At 35.9% G+C, this 19,456-nt stretch overlaps 4 protein-coding genes across 4 annotated transcripts in view; 2 read left to right on the plus strand and 2 right to left on the minus strand.

The window, feature by feature from the left end:
• LOC18016627 (formin-like protein 20) overlaps positions 1-2,738 on the plus strand; it is a 3,787-nt gene extending 1,049 nt beyond the window's left edge. Inside the window, exons 2-14 of the mRNA XM_006399196.2 lie at positions 181-274; positions 432-503; positions 606-704; positions 835-876; positions 983-1,063; positions 1,180-1,230; positions 1,322-1,403; positions 1,507-1,601; positions 1,711-1,782; positions 1,868-1,984; positions 2,145-2,213; positions 2,298-2,364; positions 2,458-2,738. Of these exons, the coding sequence (XP_006399259.2) occupies positions 181-274; positions 432-503; positions 606-704; positions 835-876; positions 983-1,063; positions 1,180-1,230; positions 1,322-1,403; positions 1,507-1,601; positions 1,711-1,782; positions 1,868-1,984; positions 2,145-2,213; positions 2,298-2,364; positions 2,458-2,738 (1,222 nt within the window). The remainder of the gene's footprint in view (positions 1-180; positions 275-431; positions 504-605; positions 705-834; positions 877-982; positions 1,064-1,179; positions 1,231-1,321; positions 1,404-1,506; positions 1,602-1,710; positions 1,783-1,867; positions 1,985-2,144; positions 2,214-2,297; positions 2,365-2,457) is intronic.
• Positions 2,739-3,283: 545 nt separating this feature from the next.
• LOC18016628 lies at positions 3,284-6,057 on the plus strand. Its single transcript, XM_006399197.2, has 4 exons — positions 3,284-3,497; positions 4,077-4,357; positions 4,451-4,976; positions 5,083-6,057. Exons 2-4 carry the CDS (start codon positions 4,109-4,111, stop codon positions 5,946-5,948), a joined length of 1,641 nt encoding a protein of 546 aa, XP_006399260.2. The 5' UTR covers positions 3,284-3,497; positions 4,077-4,108; the 3' UTR covers positions 5,949-6,057.
• Positions 6,058-6,335: 278 nt separating this feature from the next.
• LOC18016629 (flavin-containing monooxygenase FMO GS-OX-like 9) lies at positions 6,336-9,252 on the minus strand. Its single transcript, XM_006399198.2, has 7 exons — positions 8,592-9,252; positions 8,358-8,428; positions 8,100-8,258; positions 7,923-8,005; positions 7,111-7,246; positions 6,820-6,993; positions 6,336-6,710 (listed from the first exon to the last, which is right to left on the minus strand). The coding sequence occupies exons 1-7, from the start codon at positions 9,172-9,174 to the stop codon at positions 6,528-6,530; spliced, it is 1,389 nt and encodes a 462-aa protein (XP_006399261.1). The 5' UTR covers positions 9,175-9,252; the 3' UTR covers positions 6,336-6,527.
• A 2,476-nt stretch (positions 9,253-11,728) lies between these two features.
• Positions 11,729-18,960, minus strand: LOC18016630 (DNA annealing helicase and endonuclease ZRANB3). Its single transcript, XM_006399199.2, has 25 exons — positions 18,616-18,960; positions 18,080-18,439; positions 17,859-17,991; positions 17,389-17,564; positions 17,088-17,161; positions 16,959-16,994; positions 16,789-16,879; positions 16,562-16,621; positions 15,993-16,176; positions 15,791-15,862; positions 15,484-15,683; positions 15,243-15,344; positions 15,036-15,146; positions 14,849-14,914; positions 14,681-14,779; positions 14,372-14,533; positions 14,020-14,160; positions 13,862-13,939; positions 13,303-13,614; positions 13,042-13,229; positions 12,851-12,953; positions 12,591-12,736; positions 12,380-12,459; positions 12,107-12,276; positions 11,729-11,965 (listed from the first exon to the last, which is right to left on the minus strand). The coding sequence occupies exons 1-25, from the start codon at positions 18,958-18,960 to the stop codon at positions 11,867-11,869; spliced, it is 3,588 nt and encodes a 1,195-aa protein (XP_006399262.1). The 3' UTR covers positions 11,729-11,866.
• Between the last annotated feature and the right edge of the window lie 496 nt (positions 18,961-19,456).

A 19,456-nucleotide genomic window follows, 5' to 3' on the forward strand; every position in this document is an offset into this window, starting at 1 on the left:
TTGCGTGGAGCTTATGGGACGAGTTACAGAGACATGGAGAAGGACTAACGTATTGGACATAACTTTATCCTTGCATTCCTCTTTCTTTTATATTTTCCCTCTCTCTCTCGCACCTATGTTATTGACTATTGATTTTGCATTACCTAATCATCATCCATTTTTCCTCTTATTTTCTGCTAGTGCACCAGTGTTTGATGTATCAGAAATAGAGACTTTTTTCTCTGCTAGTCTCCTTTTCTCTGCTACAGTGCAAAAACCTGAAGAAGTTCCTCTGGTACATGTTCAATGTTTTAAACACTTGGCTCTTTTCTGCTGGAGACTTTGGCCATGTAGTCATAAATATATGACAGAAAGTATGCTATGCTTTTGTAATTTAATAACTTCACTCTGTTTGATGTATTTTCTTCTTTTTTTTTCTGATGGTTTTCGAGATTGACCTTATGAGGGCATTTAGAACGGAAATTAGCCTTGCCAACTTAAAGATGCCGCTGCCTGATATGATGGTAATTAAGCTGTTAAACCTACTTTACTTGAGTACAAGTCAGTACTGGTTAATCTTTTATAGTAGAATGATTTATTGTTCACATCTTTCATTGCATCATCAGGCTGCAGTTCTGTCAATGGACGAGTCTGTAATAGATGTTGATCAAATAGAGAATCTTATAATGGTTTGCCCAAGCACGAGAGAGATGGAACTTCTTAAGGTTACCTCTTTTCTATTGAGTAGCTTTATTTACTTCTCTTTATTTTGGATGGCTTTGTGTGATATATGTTATTCTTCTTGGTTATTACCATTATTACTTAACACGAGTCACTGTTCTTGGTTTGCTGTAGAACTACGCTGGTGACAAGGCGGCCTTGGGAAAGTGTGAGCAGGTCTGTTTTAGTCTACCAATCTCACACTGTGTTTTTGGTTCTTACGATCTTAACCAATTTGCTTAGTTAATACGTTTTCTTCTCTCATTCATTTTTGCTACTGCAGTACTTCCTAGAGCTAATGAAGGTGCCACGAGTAGAATCGAAGCTGAGGGTATTTTCCTTCAAGATTCAATTCGGCACTAAGGTCTGGTGGTATTACTGTTATTATCTGTCTATCTGAAAACTTTTGTTGGTTTCAACAGTGTCTACGTAACTGTACATTCTTGGTCCTATTACTAATTAATGAGGATTTCTGTGCAGATAACAGAATTCAAAAAAAGTTTAAATGCGGTAAATTCTGCGTGTGAGGAGGTTAGATACTTGCGATATTTTTAACTCTAATTTCTGTGAAGTCCATATGAATTCCTCATTCTTCGACTTTTTCTCCTTATTTGTTCATCAGGTCCGTTCTTCAAAAAAGCTAAAAGAAATTATGAAAAGTATTCTTTACCTGGGGAACACATTGAACCAAGGAACTGACAAGGGTAAGTTGAAGACATTTCCTAACGCAACACAGTAAGATTTCTCTGTTTAATGTTGGCTTGATTCAAGAATGACTGCTTTTTTATCATTCTCTTCTTTCTGCAGGCTCTGCAGTGGGATTCAAGTTGGAGAGTTTATTGAAATTAAGCGATACATACGATCCCAACAGCAAAATGACTCTCTTGCATTATCTTTGCAAGGTACATTATAATCGAAAAATGCAGCGTCTAACTGCAAGAGGACTCTCCTGCATTATCTTCCACATGATACACAAATAGTACTAAAAAACTCTCCTCTTTGTTATTCCAGGTCCTTGCTTCCAAGGCATCAGATCTACTGGACTTCCACAAGGATCTTGAAAGTCTTGAATTATTGTCAAAGGTTTGCGTTTGTGTGCCTTTTCCCGTTCTCTACTCCTTAGTTGTGTAATTGGCTCTCATCATTCGATTGTCCTGTGTCGATTCAGATACAATCGAAGTCTCTGGCTGAGGAAATGCAAGCTATAACCAAAGGATTGGAGAAACTGAACCAGGAGCTCACTGCATCCGAAAGTGATGGTCCTGTTTCTCAAGTTTTCCGTAAAGTATGTTGGTTTTTATATTTTTTCTTTTCTTTTGCATGAATTTTGAGTTTAGTTCCATGATTGTACCACAAAACTTAATCATCATCATCATATTGTAAAACCAATATAGCAGCTGGTAAATGATCTCCTAAAACCTATATTTATGTGTTTCTGATTACAGAGATTGAAGGACTTCCACTCCATTGCTGAGACTGAAGTACGAACAGTATTGAATCTTTACATCACCGTGGTAATTTCTCAACATATATACTAGAATTTTAAGCTCCTTACCTTTGACAATGTGTTTTGATCCTGAAATATTAATGATGGACAGGGAAGAAATGCTGATGCACTTGTGTATTATTTTGGGGAGGATCCCTACCGTTATTCATTTGAACAAGGTTTGGCGCGGAAATATCATCCTCTTTTGTGAAAATACATTAGAAAATCAGTTGATTGTTATTATATAGCAAATGATCGATTTCTTGCTGCAGCTACTTCGACCCTCTTGAATTTTATAAGGATGTTTAAGAAAGCACACCAAGAGAATGTCAAGCAATCCTATTACAAAGTGCCTGGTGCACCACCACCTCCTCCACCACCACCACCACCTCAGAGACGTGGAAGAGCACCACCGTACCTGAAGAACCACCACCGCCACCACATCCACAGATGCGTGGAGGAGCACACACTTCATCTCTTGGTGGATCCACCTCCGCATTCTCCACCAAAAGAAAGTGATACAGTCAGAGGTTTATCGGCTACACTTACTTGACATGTATATATTATTATATAAACTTGTGTGGTCTTATCTGCAAATAATTCTTGATTACAAGTAAAAACACACTCCCTCTAATTGCTCTCCATAGTTTGATTTTACCTTTCCTTTTTCACAACATTTTTGATTGCTACTGGATATCATGTCGTGGTCTTAAATGTTTTTTTGTCCTAAATTGCCCGATTCGACCGAATCGTTGGTTTTTTTTTGGTTTCTAAGATATTTTTGTATCTTACAACAAATGGGAATCGGTTTGTTGTATTTATATATATAGATATATCTAGTATTTTTTTAATAATAATATAACTTGAATAAAAGAGAATAATTCTTCTGAGACTCGGGAAAAGTAAGGAGAGAGAGAGAGAGAGAGATTAAATGTAAGAAGAAAAAGACAAGAGGAAGAAGAAGAAAAAGAATCAGAAGAAGGTTAAAAAAAGAAGAAAAAAAACTAGAATCTTTGCTTCTTTTCTTGAAGTGGGTCTCTCAGCTTCCACGTTTCACTTCTTCTGCATGTTTTCTGTTTGTTTCCTGGGAAAATTCTCCATTTTTCTCTCATCCAATCTCTTTATTGTCCAAAGTTAATGGCCCAGCAGATCTCAGATACACTCTTGTTCCTTCATCGATATTGAAAAAAACTAAATCCCTCCTCTTTCGGGCTGTATCGCACTTTCCCTTTTTTGCATTTTCCCGAGAAAATTAAAAAAAGGGAGCTCTTTTCCGTCTCTGTTTTCCCAGCAGCTTCCTCAAGTACAGAAGGTTGAGTCGACGAATCTCAGAAAATCCTTGGATTGGTTTTTCTTCAATAGGATTAGAAAAAAAAAACTGTTCCTTTGTCCTTGTTTTTTCTAAAGTTAGATCCTTTTCTGTCACTTTACTGATAAGGTTTCTTGGTTTCTTCTTGATTTTTTTACTTTTGTTTTTCATTTCATACTCTTTTATATCTTAAATTTCCTTCATTACTAAGTTCCTCTACTATTCTCAGTCTCCTACGAACCTAACTCAAGTTTCATCTTTTAATCGGTCTTTTATGTTTACAGTGTATCCTGTTTTAATTTTATTAAGAAAGCTTATTTTCAACCACTTATGATAATCCTACCAAAAATGATGTTTATTAGTCTTTCAGATCTTTAGGGTAAATTTAGTATACTTCTGCCAAGAAAAAATCAAATAAATAACTTCATCTCCCACAGGTTTATTTGCAACTTTTGTTGTGAAAGAGATGAACCAAAGAACAAGTTTGATGATACCTTGTGGAATTTTGCATTTTAATGGAAATCTGTTACAAGTTGGTACAAGTTCATAAAGATTGATTCATTTCTCTTTCTTGGTAAACAGAAATCTTGCTAAGAGTGTGAAGTGAATGCAAGATGCAGCACAAGAGCTTTTCCCTAGGCTGCTGCAATTACTCAAACCGTGACTGTACTACGGATGCGAGAACTGGCTGGAGTTTGTTTCCTCCACAGGACACTACTGATACGGTCTTAACCAATAGATCCGGCGTGAATGTGAATGTTGATGATACATTTTCTTTATTGTATTGTGGCCTTTATCTTAGACAGTTGAAGGAGACATTGAAGCACACAATGCTTGTACAAGAAACTGTCTTCAAAAGTCAGGTGCTTTTCTTTGTTTCTCCTTGTTTTAAGATGTAATGTTTCCATCTCGGGTGCTTTAAAAGTGTGAGTTTGATTCTTTTTTTTTCATTTCAGGTACATGAGCTTCATCGTCTGTATTGGAGGCAGAAGGAACTTATGATGGAAATGGAGGGAACTCGACATAACGTGGCCATGCACCTAGATTCTAGTTTCCCTAGAACACACTGGATGAATTCGAGCGTCTCCACATATCAAACTAGGGATTTTCTGTATGAAGGAAACTTTACTAATCGAACTGAAGCTGTAGATAATCTTGAGAAGTCTGAAAAGGTGGTCTTGGATCTGGAATTACCGGTTATTGAGTATGATGATAGAGAGGTAGAGAGAGGTTTGATGAATGGTGAAGTTTGTGAAGTTTCAAACTTTCTGAAAGAGCAATCTCTGGAATCGAGTAACCAGTTGAATAAGCTGCAACTCGATTTGAATGAACCGGCCAAGATCGAGGAACAACACTCTGATAATGTGTTGAGTCAGTTCCCGAGTCCAGTTACATCGAATGAAATTGTTAAAGAGTCCGATGAAAAGAATGAGGGACGAGATTCAGTAATGAATGAAGCGCAAGGCCAACAGTCATCAGGAGGTAAGAAAATGTAACATTATTATGTTTACATATTGATTTCTTCTTATGCATTTTTTTGTCATATTTTCTTGATATATTGAAGCTTAATTGATCTTTACTTAAGCAGGGTATGGAATCGACTTGAACATGTCTCCCATTTCTTCTGAAGAGGAAGTAGATATTGTTAACAAGTTTGAAACCGAGATACCTCAAGAGTGCTTATCGGTTTCTTTGCATGAAAAACACGTATCGAAGCAGTCGCGAGGGATAGTTCAAGCGTTACCATGTTTAGATACCATTTTACTTTGGAAAAAGTCTTCTAAGTCATCGGTGAGAAGATCAAGGCAAAGGAAGAAGGTAAAACGTGGTCAAACCAAAGGATCTCAGAGCAAGCAGGCGACTAAGGGAAAAGGGAGTTCAAGTTCTTTGTCTAAGGTGAAATCTGCAAGAAACCGGAAGAATATAGGGAAAAGAAAGCATTGTAAAACAAATATGATATCGAGTAAGGGTCACAAAGTAGTTGCGAAAAAGATACGGAAGAAGAGCAAAAGGATATCTCTTGTTAAAGAGGGAAACTATCAAGAAATATCTGCAGCTGAGGCTATAGTTGATATGTCTAGAAAGTTCGATCAAGAATCCTCTGATTGCATCACTTCTTTAAACAGAAATCTACTTTGGCTGGCCGAGATTTGTTCTTTGGTTGTTGAGGACAATGAATTAGACGATTTCGAGGCCATGACTCTGCAACTGACAGAGATGAAGCTGGAGGACCACCACAAAACAATTCTGACATCGAATTCTTCAAACAAAACAGCGGTCTCCAGCATTGACCTTAGAAAACAGAGGAGGAGAGGGACCAAGCGGAAATTCAAAGATGACCAGCACGATGATAGAGGCTCTCCTCCTAAACCTAAACCTTGGGGAGCCATAACAAAGCGGAGACGAGGCCCTAGAATCCCTGCCGCTAATATTCAGCATATGATCATCAACTAAGTAGTATAGCCAAACTAAAAGGTAGTTAGTTAATGGTTACGATACCTACCATAGTTTTTTTTTACTTCATGGTCTTGGAGAATTAAGAATCTTAGTGAAGATGCTTTTTGGAACAAGTCTGGTTACGGAGATCAAGACTACAAAGGAGAATCAAATATCCGAAACTTTTGAATATCTTTTTTGAGAGTAGTGTTTTTGGGTCTAGCTAGCTATGTAGGTCATTAGAAGATAATGACTGTTTAAACTAGAAATGGTATCTAACTCAAAGTTCAAAACTTTTTGTATTACAAGTTAGATCAAAGATTCCAAAAGTCACTAGCTTTTTTTTTTCTCATGGACCATCACTATCAGTCTACTACTACATTGCCATGACCATGAAAGACCAAATTGCTATATTTTTCTTATATTGAAGGAAACAAATGTATAAATGTATGGATATAAATATCAACCAAAGTAAATAGACCAAACTAGATAACAAGAACGAAAGAATGAGTGTCCTTCTTTCTTTCTAACACATAACAACAACAACAACAACAAAAATTAAAAAAAAAAAGAGAAAACATAAGAACAAAAGAGATTTCAACAGTTGAGATTTGTAAAATGAGAGCTTTGAAGAGCTTCTTGCAGGAGTTCGTGATCATCCCAAGAATCGCGATACGTCTCAAGGTTTTCCTGTGAATTGTTGAGAGCAGACAAACAAAGTCGCTTTCTCCATTCTTCCAAATGTGGAAACCCAACATAATCCGCGTATTTATCGCAGTACTACAGCAGATGAATTTAACAAAAAAAAAAATAGGTTATGAAATTAAAAGTAAACCGTTACTTCTATTTTTTTTTAAAAAAAAATTATATATAGAAAAGGTTTATTTACCGTGAAATCGGCAATGTCGTGAGTGTTGTGTTTAGGGACTCCGGCGAGATCTCTGGACCGGTAAAAGTCGGCGACGGATTGCAACATTTGGTCGGAAGAAGGAAGAGATGACTTCCCGGACAAGACTTGAGCTATCCATTTTGCTTGTGCTTCAAAGAATGGGAATCCTATTAACTGCAAGCAAACACTAATTCTTTTTAATAATTTAGAGAAACACTATAAAGATCAAAATCAATTACTAGTAGTTGTGAACCAAAAGAAAAAAAAAAAATCAGAAGAAAAAGGAGAGACCTTTCTGGGGATACCGACAAAGGAGAGAGAAGGGGAGAGACAAGGAGGGAAAGTATGTTCGAAGAGTGGGCCCACTCTATCATCATCCACTTCTACTCTTCCTTTACTCTCAAGAAATGGAAACTTGTACGAGTACCTGTGTTTTTTTTTTTTTTTTTTTACAAATCCCCCCAATATTGTTAAAAAGGTTTGTAAAAATAACAAAAAATGGATTATTATCATTATTGTATATGATGGCCCCAAGAGCTTTGGGAGATGAATCTTACTGAGAAGAGCAATGTGAGTCCAAAGATTTGTAGCCCACTACTCAATCCGACATTACGAGTCCCACATCTTTATTTATAAAATAAAATTAAAAATACGTAGAGAACATATAGGTTCAGTAATTTATATCTTTGGTTCGATCGATATGATTTTGTAGTATGACTAATTTATTTCCCTGCTTTTTTTTATCGTATCGATTACAACTGAAATTAATATTTTATCCTTACATGAAGCAATATTTTATGATTTCGATGGAAACCACAGTGCCCCACAAAGACGCGATTATTGCCTTTTAAGTCTTTAACTTAACGTTGAATACTTAAATTAGTTACGACTTACGAGTTAATCACTATCAAAGGAGCTTGAATCATCATCATCATCAATTTGTCTTATCTAACGGAAACAAAAAGTTATTCAACTTGCATGAATAAAAAAAGCTAAAAAGGGTGCGATTATTTTATGTTTTGTAATTAACTAATTAATAGTAATAATTAATAATATTAATCGATAGATGAAGATAAGATTTTTGTTTATCCAATTTATCTTACCCGGTGCAATATAAAATTGTATCAGCGACGACGCAAGATCCATCCTCAAAAATCACTCTCCCATCATCTTCTAAAGATTCAATCTACAAAACCAAAAGCAAAGAAATGAAAACTTTTAAATCCATGGTTAAAAGAAAAGAAAAGAAATATAATCTATTGAAAGTAATTAAAGAGAACCTGTGGGTGAATAAGAAGGTTTGGGTGTTTGGAAATGACTTTGGAAAGGCCAGAAGATATGTCAAGAGACTTGGCACTTAAATGAACTTCCTTTGCCACTTCCACAAGCTCCATTGATATGTCTTGTCCACTCATTGAGTTCCCAACCACCACCACTACCTATCACCACCATATCCATCATTATCATTAACCATAAACATAACCATCATCATCACCAACTCTAAAGCTATATATATATATATACAGAGATTCAGTCACCTCATTACGAAATGGATCAGGCACCCGGTAAACATGACTATGAATTTGCTTCCTTTTCCAAGAATCCATTCCTATAATAATCATCAAATTAAGAACCAAGTAAAACGAATCAATAAACATACATATATAAATTCAACAAAAATCAAAAAATCAACTCCTAGATATATTTACCATCGACAAGATGATTAAAGGAGAAATTATATCAACAATAACGATTAATTAATAGATAAGTACCTTTAATAGAGGGCAATCTAGGGTGAGAGTAATGACCAGTAGCAACAACAACAGCATCAAAAATCTCTTCCACAACCTTACCATTTAATTTCTCTCTACTCCTCACAATCCATCTCTTCGCATTTTCTTTTTCTTTTTCTTCTTCCCCTACAAACTCAACCCTAACATTAAACCTAATCATCTCTTTTAACCCAAAAGCTTCACTAAAGTCCTTTAGATACAACCAAAGCTCCTTATGCCCTGGAAACCTCCTCATATCTCTCCCTTTCTTCGCCAAAAACGGAAAATCCGAATAACCCATTATCTCTCTCGGTGAGGTTAGCCTCAAGGAAGAGTAAATGCTGCTATGGACCTTGAGTGCACCATTAACGGAAACACTGCTTCTTCCTAGAGGATCCTCTTCTTCTACGTTTGGTTGATACAACCATTGGCCTCCTACGTCGTCGTTTTGCTCCAGCACCACCACTTTGTGTCCTTCTTTCCTTAGCTCCCTCGCCGAGACTAGCCCCGCTGGTCCGGCTCCGATCACACACACCTTCTTTGATCGGCTCCTTGATGCTTCTGATGATGTGACCGAAACCATTCTTGTTAATTTTTCCTTCGCCGGAGAGTTTTTGAAGAAAATATGGATTTCGTATGGCTGTTTTTTTTTTGTTTTTAATTTGGTTTCTCTGTAAGGTGTCTCACGGGATATTGTTTTTATAGTTGAAATTATGATCCTCTATTTATTGCTTAAATTATGACTTTCTCACTACTACTACTCGATACGTCTTTTTTTATTTTATTAATGTTTCGCGGTTATCTAATCATTCACATGTATACTTATAATATACATATGTATTATGTATATAGATAGATCCCTCTTAAATAAAACTTCTTTGTTACCTATGTATTTATCGATTTGTGCTTGAAAATGAAACTCTCCATTCACATGTATAGTGTTTTAAAAATAAACTAATTCAAGATTTAATGTCTTAACAACAACATAAGTTATAGTTTTTAATCATAATCGTTAACAATTGATTTTGTACTACCAGGGAAATATTTTTCTTTGTTTTATCTTTTAAACTAAATAAAATCATAAGCTATCCAATTTGAACCCTCATTTTTTTTTTTCATATCATTTGCTATTATTGGGTCCCAATTTGATTTTCAATCATAAACTCTGACCGATCCACCGTCGATATGACTATTTTTGAAGGTCAGATTTAAAATTAAAACAAAGACTTTCATTTTTCTCTCCTTTTTGAAGCAAAAGAGAGTTATACTTAATTAGAAAATTATCATTTTCCTTAGGAAACAATTTTAATATTCAATATCATTGCTTTGGCATTTGATTTCTTATTTGCTATACTAAAAATGGTAGCTACGATTAGCTTGACCAGGAAGATAGATACATATGTTCAACCTTCACGAAAAATAATGTTTTCTGAATAAATTTTAAGAGTGATATTACATAAACCTTAAATATATAATTCCATATATACAAAGTTACATGTATACTTTTTCTTATAAATATCTAAACAAATCAATATGATAGTTCAATATAGCCTCTCTATAATTTTTATTGTTACCTATAATGATATATTTATCAAACATAATAAAGGAAAGAAGAAGATCTGTACGTCTAGTAATTATAAAATATATATATATTTTTTTTTTTTTAAAAAGGAGAGACAAAAAGTAAGTAAACCCTTTCCAACGAAGTTAAAAGAAAGGTGAACAAACAGTCTTGAGACACAAAATAATGGCCATTGTGTCCCTCTAAATCAAAAGAAATTCCTTGCTGTTAAAGTTGTGCTTAGGGAAACATTACCAACCTAATTCATACATGTGTACTTGGTTTGAAAACCAATTAAATAAACTGTTATATATATTGATTTAGATAGAAAATGATGATTCCTGTTTAATATTTCGAAATATAGACCCTAGTCAGAAATATTAATTTTTATAAATTATTTCGGGTTCTTGAATACACTAATTTTTCAGTTAAATTTGCAAAGTTTTGGTGCAGATACACTTCTCACTTCTCGCACATGCTTAAATACGGTGGTGAGCACTAGTCTTCGTCAAATATTAGACAAATAAAACTATAATTATTGATTGTATGACATCAGGTAACGAGTCTTTCATTAACAACTTGTAATTTCGAGAGCGAATATATGCATGAATGGTGGTGATTAATTTCATTAATTCCAAGTAGACAAGCCTTGCACATTAAAAAAAATAAGAAGAAGAAGCTAGAGAAAGACGTACGACTGGTTTATCACACTTGATTTATCTTTAATATATATCAAGTAATTTAATGATATATTAGTAATCAGGGTTGGATCTGCCCCTACATATACATATGGGGAAATATTATAAGTATATATAACAAAATAATTGAAAATGGGAGAGGAAGACGGAATTGGGCCCCTACATGCAAGAGGAAGTCTTCAAGGCAAGGGAACATCAAAAATTATTTCATGGGGCTCTTATTATGATACTATCCTACAACTACATGCCCCCTCACGAACTTTATGGAGTAGCAGGAATGCTCACGTTTCAGTTTGTTTTTTTTCCTATTCTTTTATTTTTTGTTTTTTCCGCCCATTTGTACGTCATTGCTTGTTAATTACTCATAATATTTGATAGAAAGAAGAAGTGTGAGTATTTAGTCAGTACTTAGACTTCTGTTTTTGTTGCTTTGGATAGAAGGAATATCAACATGTTACATATATTATATATATAATGAAACAAATTTAAATATATAATGAAACAAATATTTATTTATATATATATATATATATGTGTGTGTGTGCGTATTTTCGATGCTGAAACTACAATAAGAATCAAGAGAACTGTAATTTCCAAAACAATGTAAATAAACTAATTGAGGAAATAAAATAAATAAATAAGCTGTCATGCGCGCGTATTAACTGAAAGAGGGGCAAACATGAGGAGGCCGATTCTTATTATGGTAATTAAAAAAAAAAAGCTAACTCCAAACCGAAAAAAACTACAGTTCCAATTCCATAGTGAAAATTGATTTTTGAGAATTTTATTTTTCAGTTTAATAATTTTATTCTTTCTAATTTGTTTCGTCGCCAAGAAACTGACGAGAAAAGAAGCTTCTATTCCAAGCAAACATGAGGAGTGAGTCATACAGATACAACCACCTTTCCTTTGGCATCTCAAAACTCTTCAAAAAGTCATCTATTACAGTTTCCATCTCTACAAAAAATTCTGTCTTTAAGAAGGGGCCCAATTTACTGAGAATTCAACATGACCTTTTATGAGGCAGGACTGATTCTCTCATCTATAGAGTAGGCACTGCCTGGAACTTCAACCAGAAGCTCGTCGTCTTCCTCTTCGTCCGAACAATCAGTCTCCTGAAAAAAACAAATGAAACAAAAGTCTAATGAATCGATTATATAATGTATAACACTAATGTGGAGATATGCTACACAATTAAGTCTTCTAATGTGTTGTTACAAGTCCCCATCTCATTTCAATATGTCTCTTAATCATACCTTTCTGTCGTCAGCCAAGAGATTTGTTTTGTTTCTGAGTTCCTTTAATGTGTTTTTCAGTTGCTTCCTGGCTTCGGACCGTATCAGTTTACGTTCTGCACATTGACCTACAGTTACATCGGCATGACAAGCCACACAAAGTGTCCTCATGTTCTCTAGCCGGCACTCGCCTATGAGTGATGCGAATTTCATCAACAAACTTGCTCAGTCATTTGAATGCACAAATCAGCTATATGTGACATTGTTAAGAATGATATTCACTGAGTGACTTACCTCCACCTCGGTAGACTGGAATGATGTGATCCGCATGCCACGCATTTCCCTCGGTTGGATCATTAACCAGCGTTTCGAGCCTTTGACATTAGAGGTGAAAAATAAAGAAATTGATTGGAAAAGAGAGTTTGTATGTCTAGTAGATGTAGTAATTACATTCCTGATATTCAGATAGATATATAAGCAAAAACGTTGAGTTTAAATGGCTTACAAGTTTTTCCGGGCAAACAATTCTGGAGCAACTTTCTTTATGTATTCACGGCGTTTTTCCAGCGGTAAAGGCCTTATCCGTCTGACAAGTTGGTGGCAATCTAAGTCGCAGTTTGTGCAAATTCCATGTTCTATCTGAAAAAGTTCCTGAGATTTGAAAACTTAAACCTCTTAGTGGTGCAGTAAGAAAACAAATGATATGAAACTTAGTTAATCAAAATCTATCCGCCTTAACATAATGAAAAAGTTTCCAAGAAAAACCTGGCGAATATAACTGCTGCTTGTTCTTGTCCGGTAGTCTTCATAGCATTTAAGATCACAGAAGAGATCCTCAAAATACTCAGGCTCTTTCGCGTTGTTTCCCCTAGAACCAAAAAAATTATAAAGTTTATCATCAAACAGTGAACAAAAACTATCAATCAGTAGTGAGAATACACCACGTTTTCACTCACTTGCAAGGCTTTTGACAAAGTTTACAAAGTGGTTCGCTGCTCATACTCCAAGCTTGGGTGTATTCCTTTTCCTTTCTTTGGTAGCCGCTTCGAAGGTTGACCTTTTTCCACACTGCATTTGGAGGTAAAGTAAAACTGATCTCTGAAAAGGGTGTATTTCGTCTTTTGCTCCCTCCCCTGAGCAATCCCTGATAGCAGAAAACTGTTAAAAGTTATGTTGGAATCAAATATTTGGAAAACAAATTTCAGATAAAGATATACCTCACTGTTGTGACTAGTATTTTCACTCAAGTAGCTTAACTCCAGTGATAAAGGTAGTTGCAAAGGCTTTCCAAGTAGTTTCCGCTTTTCAATTGGCCGTAATGTTTTCCACTCTTTTATGAATTCTAAAATAGCAAGCACATGATCCGGATCATCCGAAATGGATTCAGGAGTTTTTTCTTTATTGAAGCCCGGACTTGAATTGCTTGCTTCAATCTCTTCTGGTCGGAAGTTCTGGAACTGAGGCCTTGGTCGTGGATCTTTCCCAGAAATGCAAGAATATAAATGAATTCTTCCGGTGTTTTGGCTCACCTGAAAGAATGTAAGAGCTGATCCGTATGCGTTTTCACCTCCAAGAAGTAAAAGTAAAGATATTTGACAAATTTCATAATAGAAATAAGAAATAGATTGCAGCTTGGATCCAATAACAAGAGACTGAAAAATATACAGTGGATTCACCAAATCTGGTCTCCTTGACATGAATTTATATTTCATGACAAGCCAAAGCAACAAGAATAACGGATAAAATAAGAAGGGCCGATGCAGGCTTAGGGTTTACCTCAAATCGCAGAGAATTTACGAGCTGAAAAAAGGAATTGGAATCATTCTCTTTTACAAGCCCATCATCAGCAATATGCTGCAACATAAAAAATGTATTCACATTTTGGGACACATCAAAGAAGAAAAAATGACATTTCAGAGGATTTAAATTCATACAATTTTAGGCTGATGATTTTCTTGGTTTTCCTGGTCCAACATAGTAGAATAAATGGTGCCAGAAGACCTCTTCTCAAACCCGGAATCATTTTCAACAAAAGGACAAACTTTAGATATTTCCAAATGAGATATCATGTCATCCTGCTCAGCCAAAAAAGAGAAAAGCATTCAGCCAAAACAAGTGGAATCTGAGTTCCATAATCAAGGAGACAGGTTTGTAAACTGGGAAAAAATTCTGCCATGCATGATTATCCTGACATTTGGCTTGTAAACTTCATGGTTTTAAGAAAGATGAATTCCGAGGTCATCAAGATCCAAACTGTTAGATCAGTTATAAAGTCAAGAGATAAACCTTGAGGTCAATAGGATTTGATAAATCTGTCTCAGATACCAGATCTTCACAGCTTTCAACAATCTTATCAGCTAGTACTCTATTAGCTTGTGATGGTTGTGCTTCAAGAACTTCTCTTTCACCGCTTTCTTCAGCAGTCTTGAAAAGATGTGCTCTGTCAATCTGCCAGACATAATTTTTACCATAAAAATTAATGGCTATGACATATGAATGAACCTCTACGCGGTGTGACCATCTAAGGAAAGGACAGTGATCTAATGAGAATTTTTTTAAAAAAAAAAAAAAAAAGAGCAGAGATTTGGGAAGTACTTCGATTTCAGTCTTAGCATCATATTTTCCATCAGTGGTAGATGAAATACGGTGCAACTTCTTGTTCAGATTTTGCCAATTAGACTCGTCCATGCTATCCTGTTACATAAGAGTCGCTATTAAAATATATTAGTGATAAGACAAACTTCAAGTGACAAACGAGTTTACCTTTGCGCAGAAGATATAAACATTGACTGCACTTGTTTGGCCTCGCCTATGTGCTCTATCCTCAGCCTTTTAAAATGCAATCATTTGATAATGCATCAAGCAGAATTACCGTATTTTAAAGAAATAGTCTTACGAACGAGAACAGGAAGTTAAAAGAACCGCAAAACAAACAGTAAAGGAAAAATACCTGAAGCAACAGTGACGGTGTTTTAGGCAATTCCACGAACACAACATTTTGCGCTGCTGAAAAATCAAGTCCAACTCCCCCAGCTTCTACGCCAATTATTGCAACTTTCACCTGGATGAGAAAGCCATAGCATAGGTCAAGTACCACACATCCTAACAAGCACAATCATTATATAGATAATAAACGTATAGGAGATATTGTGCATACCTCACTAGAGCACTGAAATGACTGTACAGCCAATTGCCTATCCCTTGGCAAAGTCATCCCATCAATGCGGACGAAACCAATCCCTTTATCACATATAAATTCCTGACAAGCCAAAATCACAACGAATTTTTTAAAAGCAAGCTACTAGCTCATAATATGTTCAAGTAGCTGCATCGTAATAATAACAAGTTTCAAACCAGAACAAAACAATTTAGCAGACAAATAGAATTTTCATACTAACCTGAATTCCATCCAGAACCTTATGGTGATGTGCAAAAATTACCATCTTAGTTGAGCTTGTGTCTCCATTAATTTCTTCTGGGGCATAATCCAATCCCGATATAAGTGGATGCAGGGATAACCATTCACGAAAGGCAGAAAGCTTTGCAACACCAAGTTGTTGATAGGAGAGTTTCCCGCGTAGTTGATCATCTTTATCAGCTAAAGCACAACAAAAGGAAAAGTGAAAAAAAACTAAAAAAGAGTGCAAGTATATGAGAAAGAATTTCTCCCTTGACATCCATGGAAAGAAAACAGTTAAAACATACATTCAGGACTGTTTGAGTCCTCTACGTTCATATGTCCATCTTTATTTGATCCATGAGCCTTTTGAGCTATACCTACAATGGCAGCGTGCGTTAAAACATTGGATGGATCACAGTGGTTAACTGTTAAAATAAAATACCTTGAACAATGATGATTAAAACAATTTCACATCATTACTAGGTTGGTATATAACCTGCCACATACCTTTAGGTGCATGTGTGTCCTCTGTGGCGTCTGTTATAGCAGTATTTTCTTTATTAGTTTTTTGATTAGCCTCGCTGACAATAGCAATTGCTAAAGCTATATCGGACTTCTTTAGCAGCACGGTAACAATTTGCCTACGTTTTGGGGGTAACTGTGTTAACACATGCTGCTTCAGTCTTCTTATCTATAGCAAACGAAAAAGGGATTTCACATCAGAGAGTTCTTTACCAACTCAAAACACAATGCAAGATGCATTAACTGGTATATCTTATTAGTGGTATCATCCTCATATTCTTCTCATTTCTTCACAAACTTTCATGCATAGCATAGCTAAACATATAGTTAACTAAACTGTAAAGGTTGGAATTTTCTCGTAAAAATCTCATTAGTAATTTGTCTTCTTCACAATAGTCTAGGAATACTTATTAAGTTAAAACAGAAACTTTCAAAAAACGGATTGCATACTTGATCCTCTCAGAGGAAAAATCAACGTATAATCAATTTCCCTAGTATTCACCATTGATACAAAATCGTTAATGCCAAACTAAAATCGAATAACTAGGATATACCATCACTGTTTGGTTTAGCAGTGTGTTTAACTCCAGTAAGCGAGTACCCTTTGAAAAATCCTGAATCAACATAACAAAAAAAGGAACAACCTCAGATAAGTGAACCACAATTCATTTTAGGAAGGGAGAATAAATAAAGTGAAGTATGAAAGCAGCTGGGAATATCCTACACTGAAAATCGAGAATCAGTAGGACACAATTGGCTACCATGTAAAGTCCAAATTTACCTGGAAAACTTTCCCCTGTATACCTCTGACAAGCCCGACTTCACAGTAGGTTTTCGCAAACTCATACTTGTTCTTTCCCAGCAAACCAGGCCTGGTGACAGAATCAGTGTTAGAAAATAAAGCAGTAGTGCGAATCCAAAAGTTTACGTCAAAGTTAGCAGATGACTTGCCATAGCATGTTTATCTGATGGAAAATGTCAAAGGGCCTATGGTCACCTAGGAAAAAAAATTTAAGGATAAATTACAGATTCGAAGCAAACAAAAGATACTGAACTTTTAAAAAATTTAACTACCACAACCTCGATAAAGAAGGAGTTCCTGACAAGAGCACTATGCGCTTAACCTTTTCAGCAACATCAAGGACTGTCTGTATCTGCAAAACATAACCGAAAGTGTTTAGCACACCAACCTTAATCAAAAAGCACAACAAACTTCACTCAGATTTGCGGATTCCTTTAAGTGTAAGAAAAAGTGTCACTGAATCATCTCTGTACTAATCAAATGCAATTAAAATCAAGTAGGTAATCGTAGGAAGAAAAAAGGATATGGGTGAGGTATACATAAGAAACTCGTTAGTGAGGAAAGCAAAGTTTCACATACTTCAGAAGGTTCTGACTTCTTCTTTGAACACCGTACGTGATGAGATTCATCTAGTATCAAGAGGGCCCATTCTCGCTCAAGCATGGTCTTTCGAAGATGCTGAAGCATCGTGTATGAGATAACCACAACTTTTGGCCATCTTGGTAAATAGGCAGGGTTATTTTGATGACCGAAAACTGAAACCACAAAGTTTCGTCAAACTCAAATTGACTGAACGAGATAGCCAATAAACGGCTCTGACAACTAATTCAAAGCTTTCGCTTTTGAGCTCCTATGGCTAAAATAAGAGGTATAATTTGCTAATTGCAACAGTTAATATGTGTAGGAGTCCGAAAAGAAACATAAAAATGAGATAAAACTAGAGGGGAGATGAGCAGAGTGGCTACTTCTGTATTCAACTAAGGTAGTTAGCAAGTGCAAGACACAGAAGTTTTAAAAGAGAAGATAGGCAATTCAGTAAAGAATGTTACCGAGATGTACGTCAGAAGGCAAACAAAATGGCAACCAACGTTCCAATTCTTCTGCCCATGAGAAACGCAAGACCGCTGGACAGACAACAAGTATGGAACCCTCACTGATGAAGCAGCCAGCAATGGCAATGGCCTGAAAAAAGGATTAAACACTCAGAAAAACTACTTTACCAAACTACCAAAATCTTCAGTACTTGCTTCACAGAACCAAATATTATCACCTGAAGTGTCTTTCCAAGACCCATTTCATCTGCAATGAGACACCTGCCACCTCTCCGTAGCCCAAATCTTAGACCATCAAGTTGAAAAGGCAAAAGCGAATTCACCAATTTTCTTGGCAGACTTTCAATCAGCTCTTCAACCTTCTCCTCCGTAAAATGTTCGGGTTTAGAAGGTTCCCATTTCCCAGAAATGAAGGACTGGGAAAGTTTCTCAACAACAGCAAACGTTGTCCAAGGTATCTCTTCAACTTCGACGATCTTTGACCTTTTTAGACATCCCAAAACCATACTGTAATCTCTGATCTTATACACGCCAGCTTTTCCTCCATCGTGATTTTGAGTGTAGTGTGACGGAATCGCCTGACGGTGAAATCAATTCGAAAACAATCTGGAATTAGAACCCATCTCCGTATTATATCAAGACCCTAAAAAAAATCGGAGTCTCGAAAACCCCTCCTTTTGATTTCTCTTCTACGTTTTGACAACCCTGAGCCAAAACAAAGCTCGGAGCAAGTAATTATAGAGGAAGAACTCACCTCAGATAGAATCTCGCTCAATATACGGAGGCAGTCTTGCTTTTCCGGGTATCGAGACCCTTGCGCTTGAACCGGCGTCACCGAAAACGAATCAGGAGAGCAGATCTCGAGCCTGACGCGGAACTTTTCCGAAACACTAGTGATCGTTCCTGGGTCGTATTCGTAGCTCCGATACCCTTCTTTGAAACCGACATCGTTGCCGCCGTCGAGCTTCCGACATTTGGCTAACCTGAAATTTTGTTGTCTTTGTGGGTTTTCTGAAGAATCAAACGACGGCTTTCGTTTCTCCCCAAGCATTAACCGATCTTCTTCGTCTCTCCGCCTTTGCTCTTCTGAAACCTCCATTGATTGAAATTTGAGAGCTTAGGTTTTGCGAAGTGAAGAGAAGACGTTTAAATTTTGAAACGTAGAGAGCATGAACAAGAGTAGAGCGGGGTCGAAGAGAAATCACACGTGCCAACTAATCCGGTCCACCAATAAAAATTCCGGTACGAGAAAGAAAAAACAATCAAACCGGAATCCCAATTTCACCAGAGGCTAATTCAGGGGGGGTATTGGATTAAAGAATTTAATTGAATCTAAAAGAATTCAATTTAAGAGATAGTGGTAGAATCTGACGTGTTTTCTAAAGGTTTTGATGGATTTTTTTTTTGTTTTCATTTTTAGAATTGAAAAGAATGTAAAAGAATTTTGTTTAAGATTTGAAAAGAATGCAAAAGAATTTCCATAGATACAAATTCTTCAAAAACCTATAAATTTTGAATTAAACATTAAACATTATTTTGTAAATAGGTACAAACTAGTTTTTTTCCAGTTTTTGTGTAAGAAAATATAAATATTT

The sequence above is a fragment of the Eutrema salsugineum genome, unplaced genomic scaffold (assembly GCF_000478725.1).
Source record: "Eutrema salsugineum unplaced genomic scaffold, Eutsalg1_0 scaffold_2, whole genome shotgun sequence".
In the NCBI taxonomy this organism is placed as follows: Eukaryota; Viridiplantae; Streptophyta; class Magnoliopsida; order Brassicales; family Brassicaceae; genus Eutrema; species Eutrema salsugineum.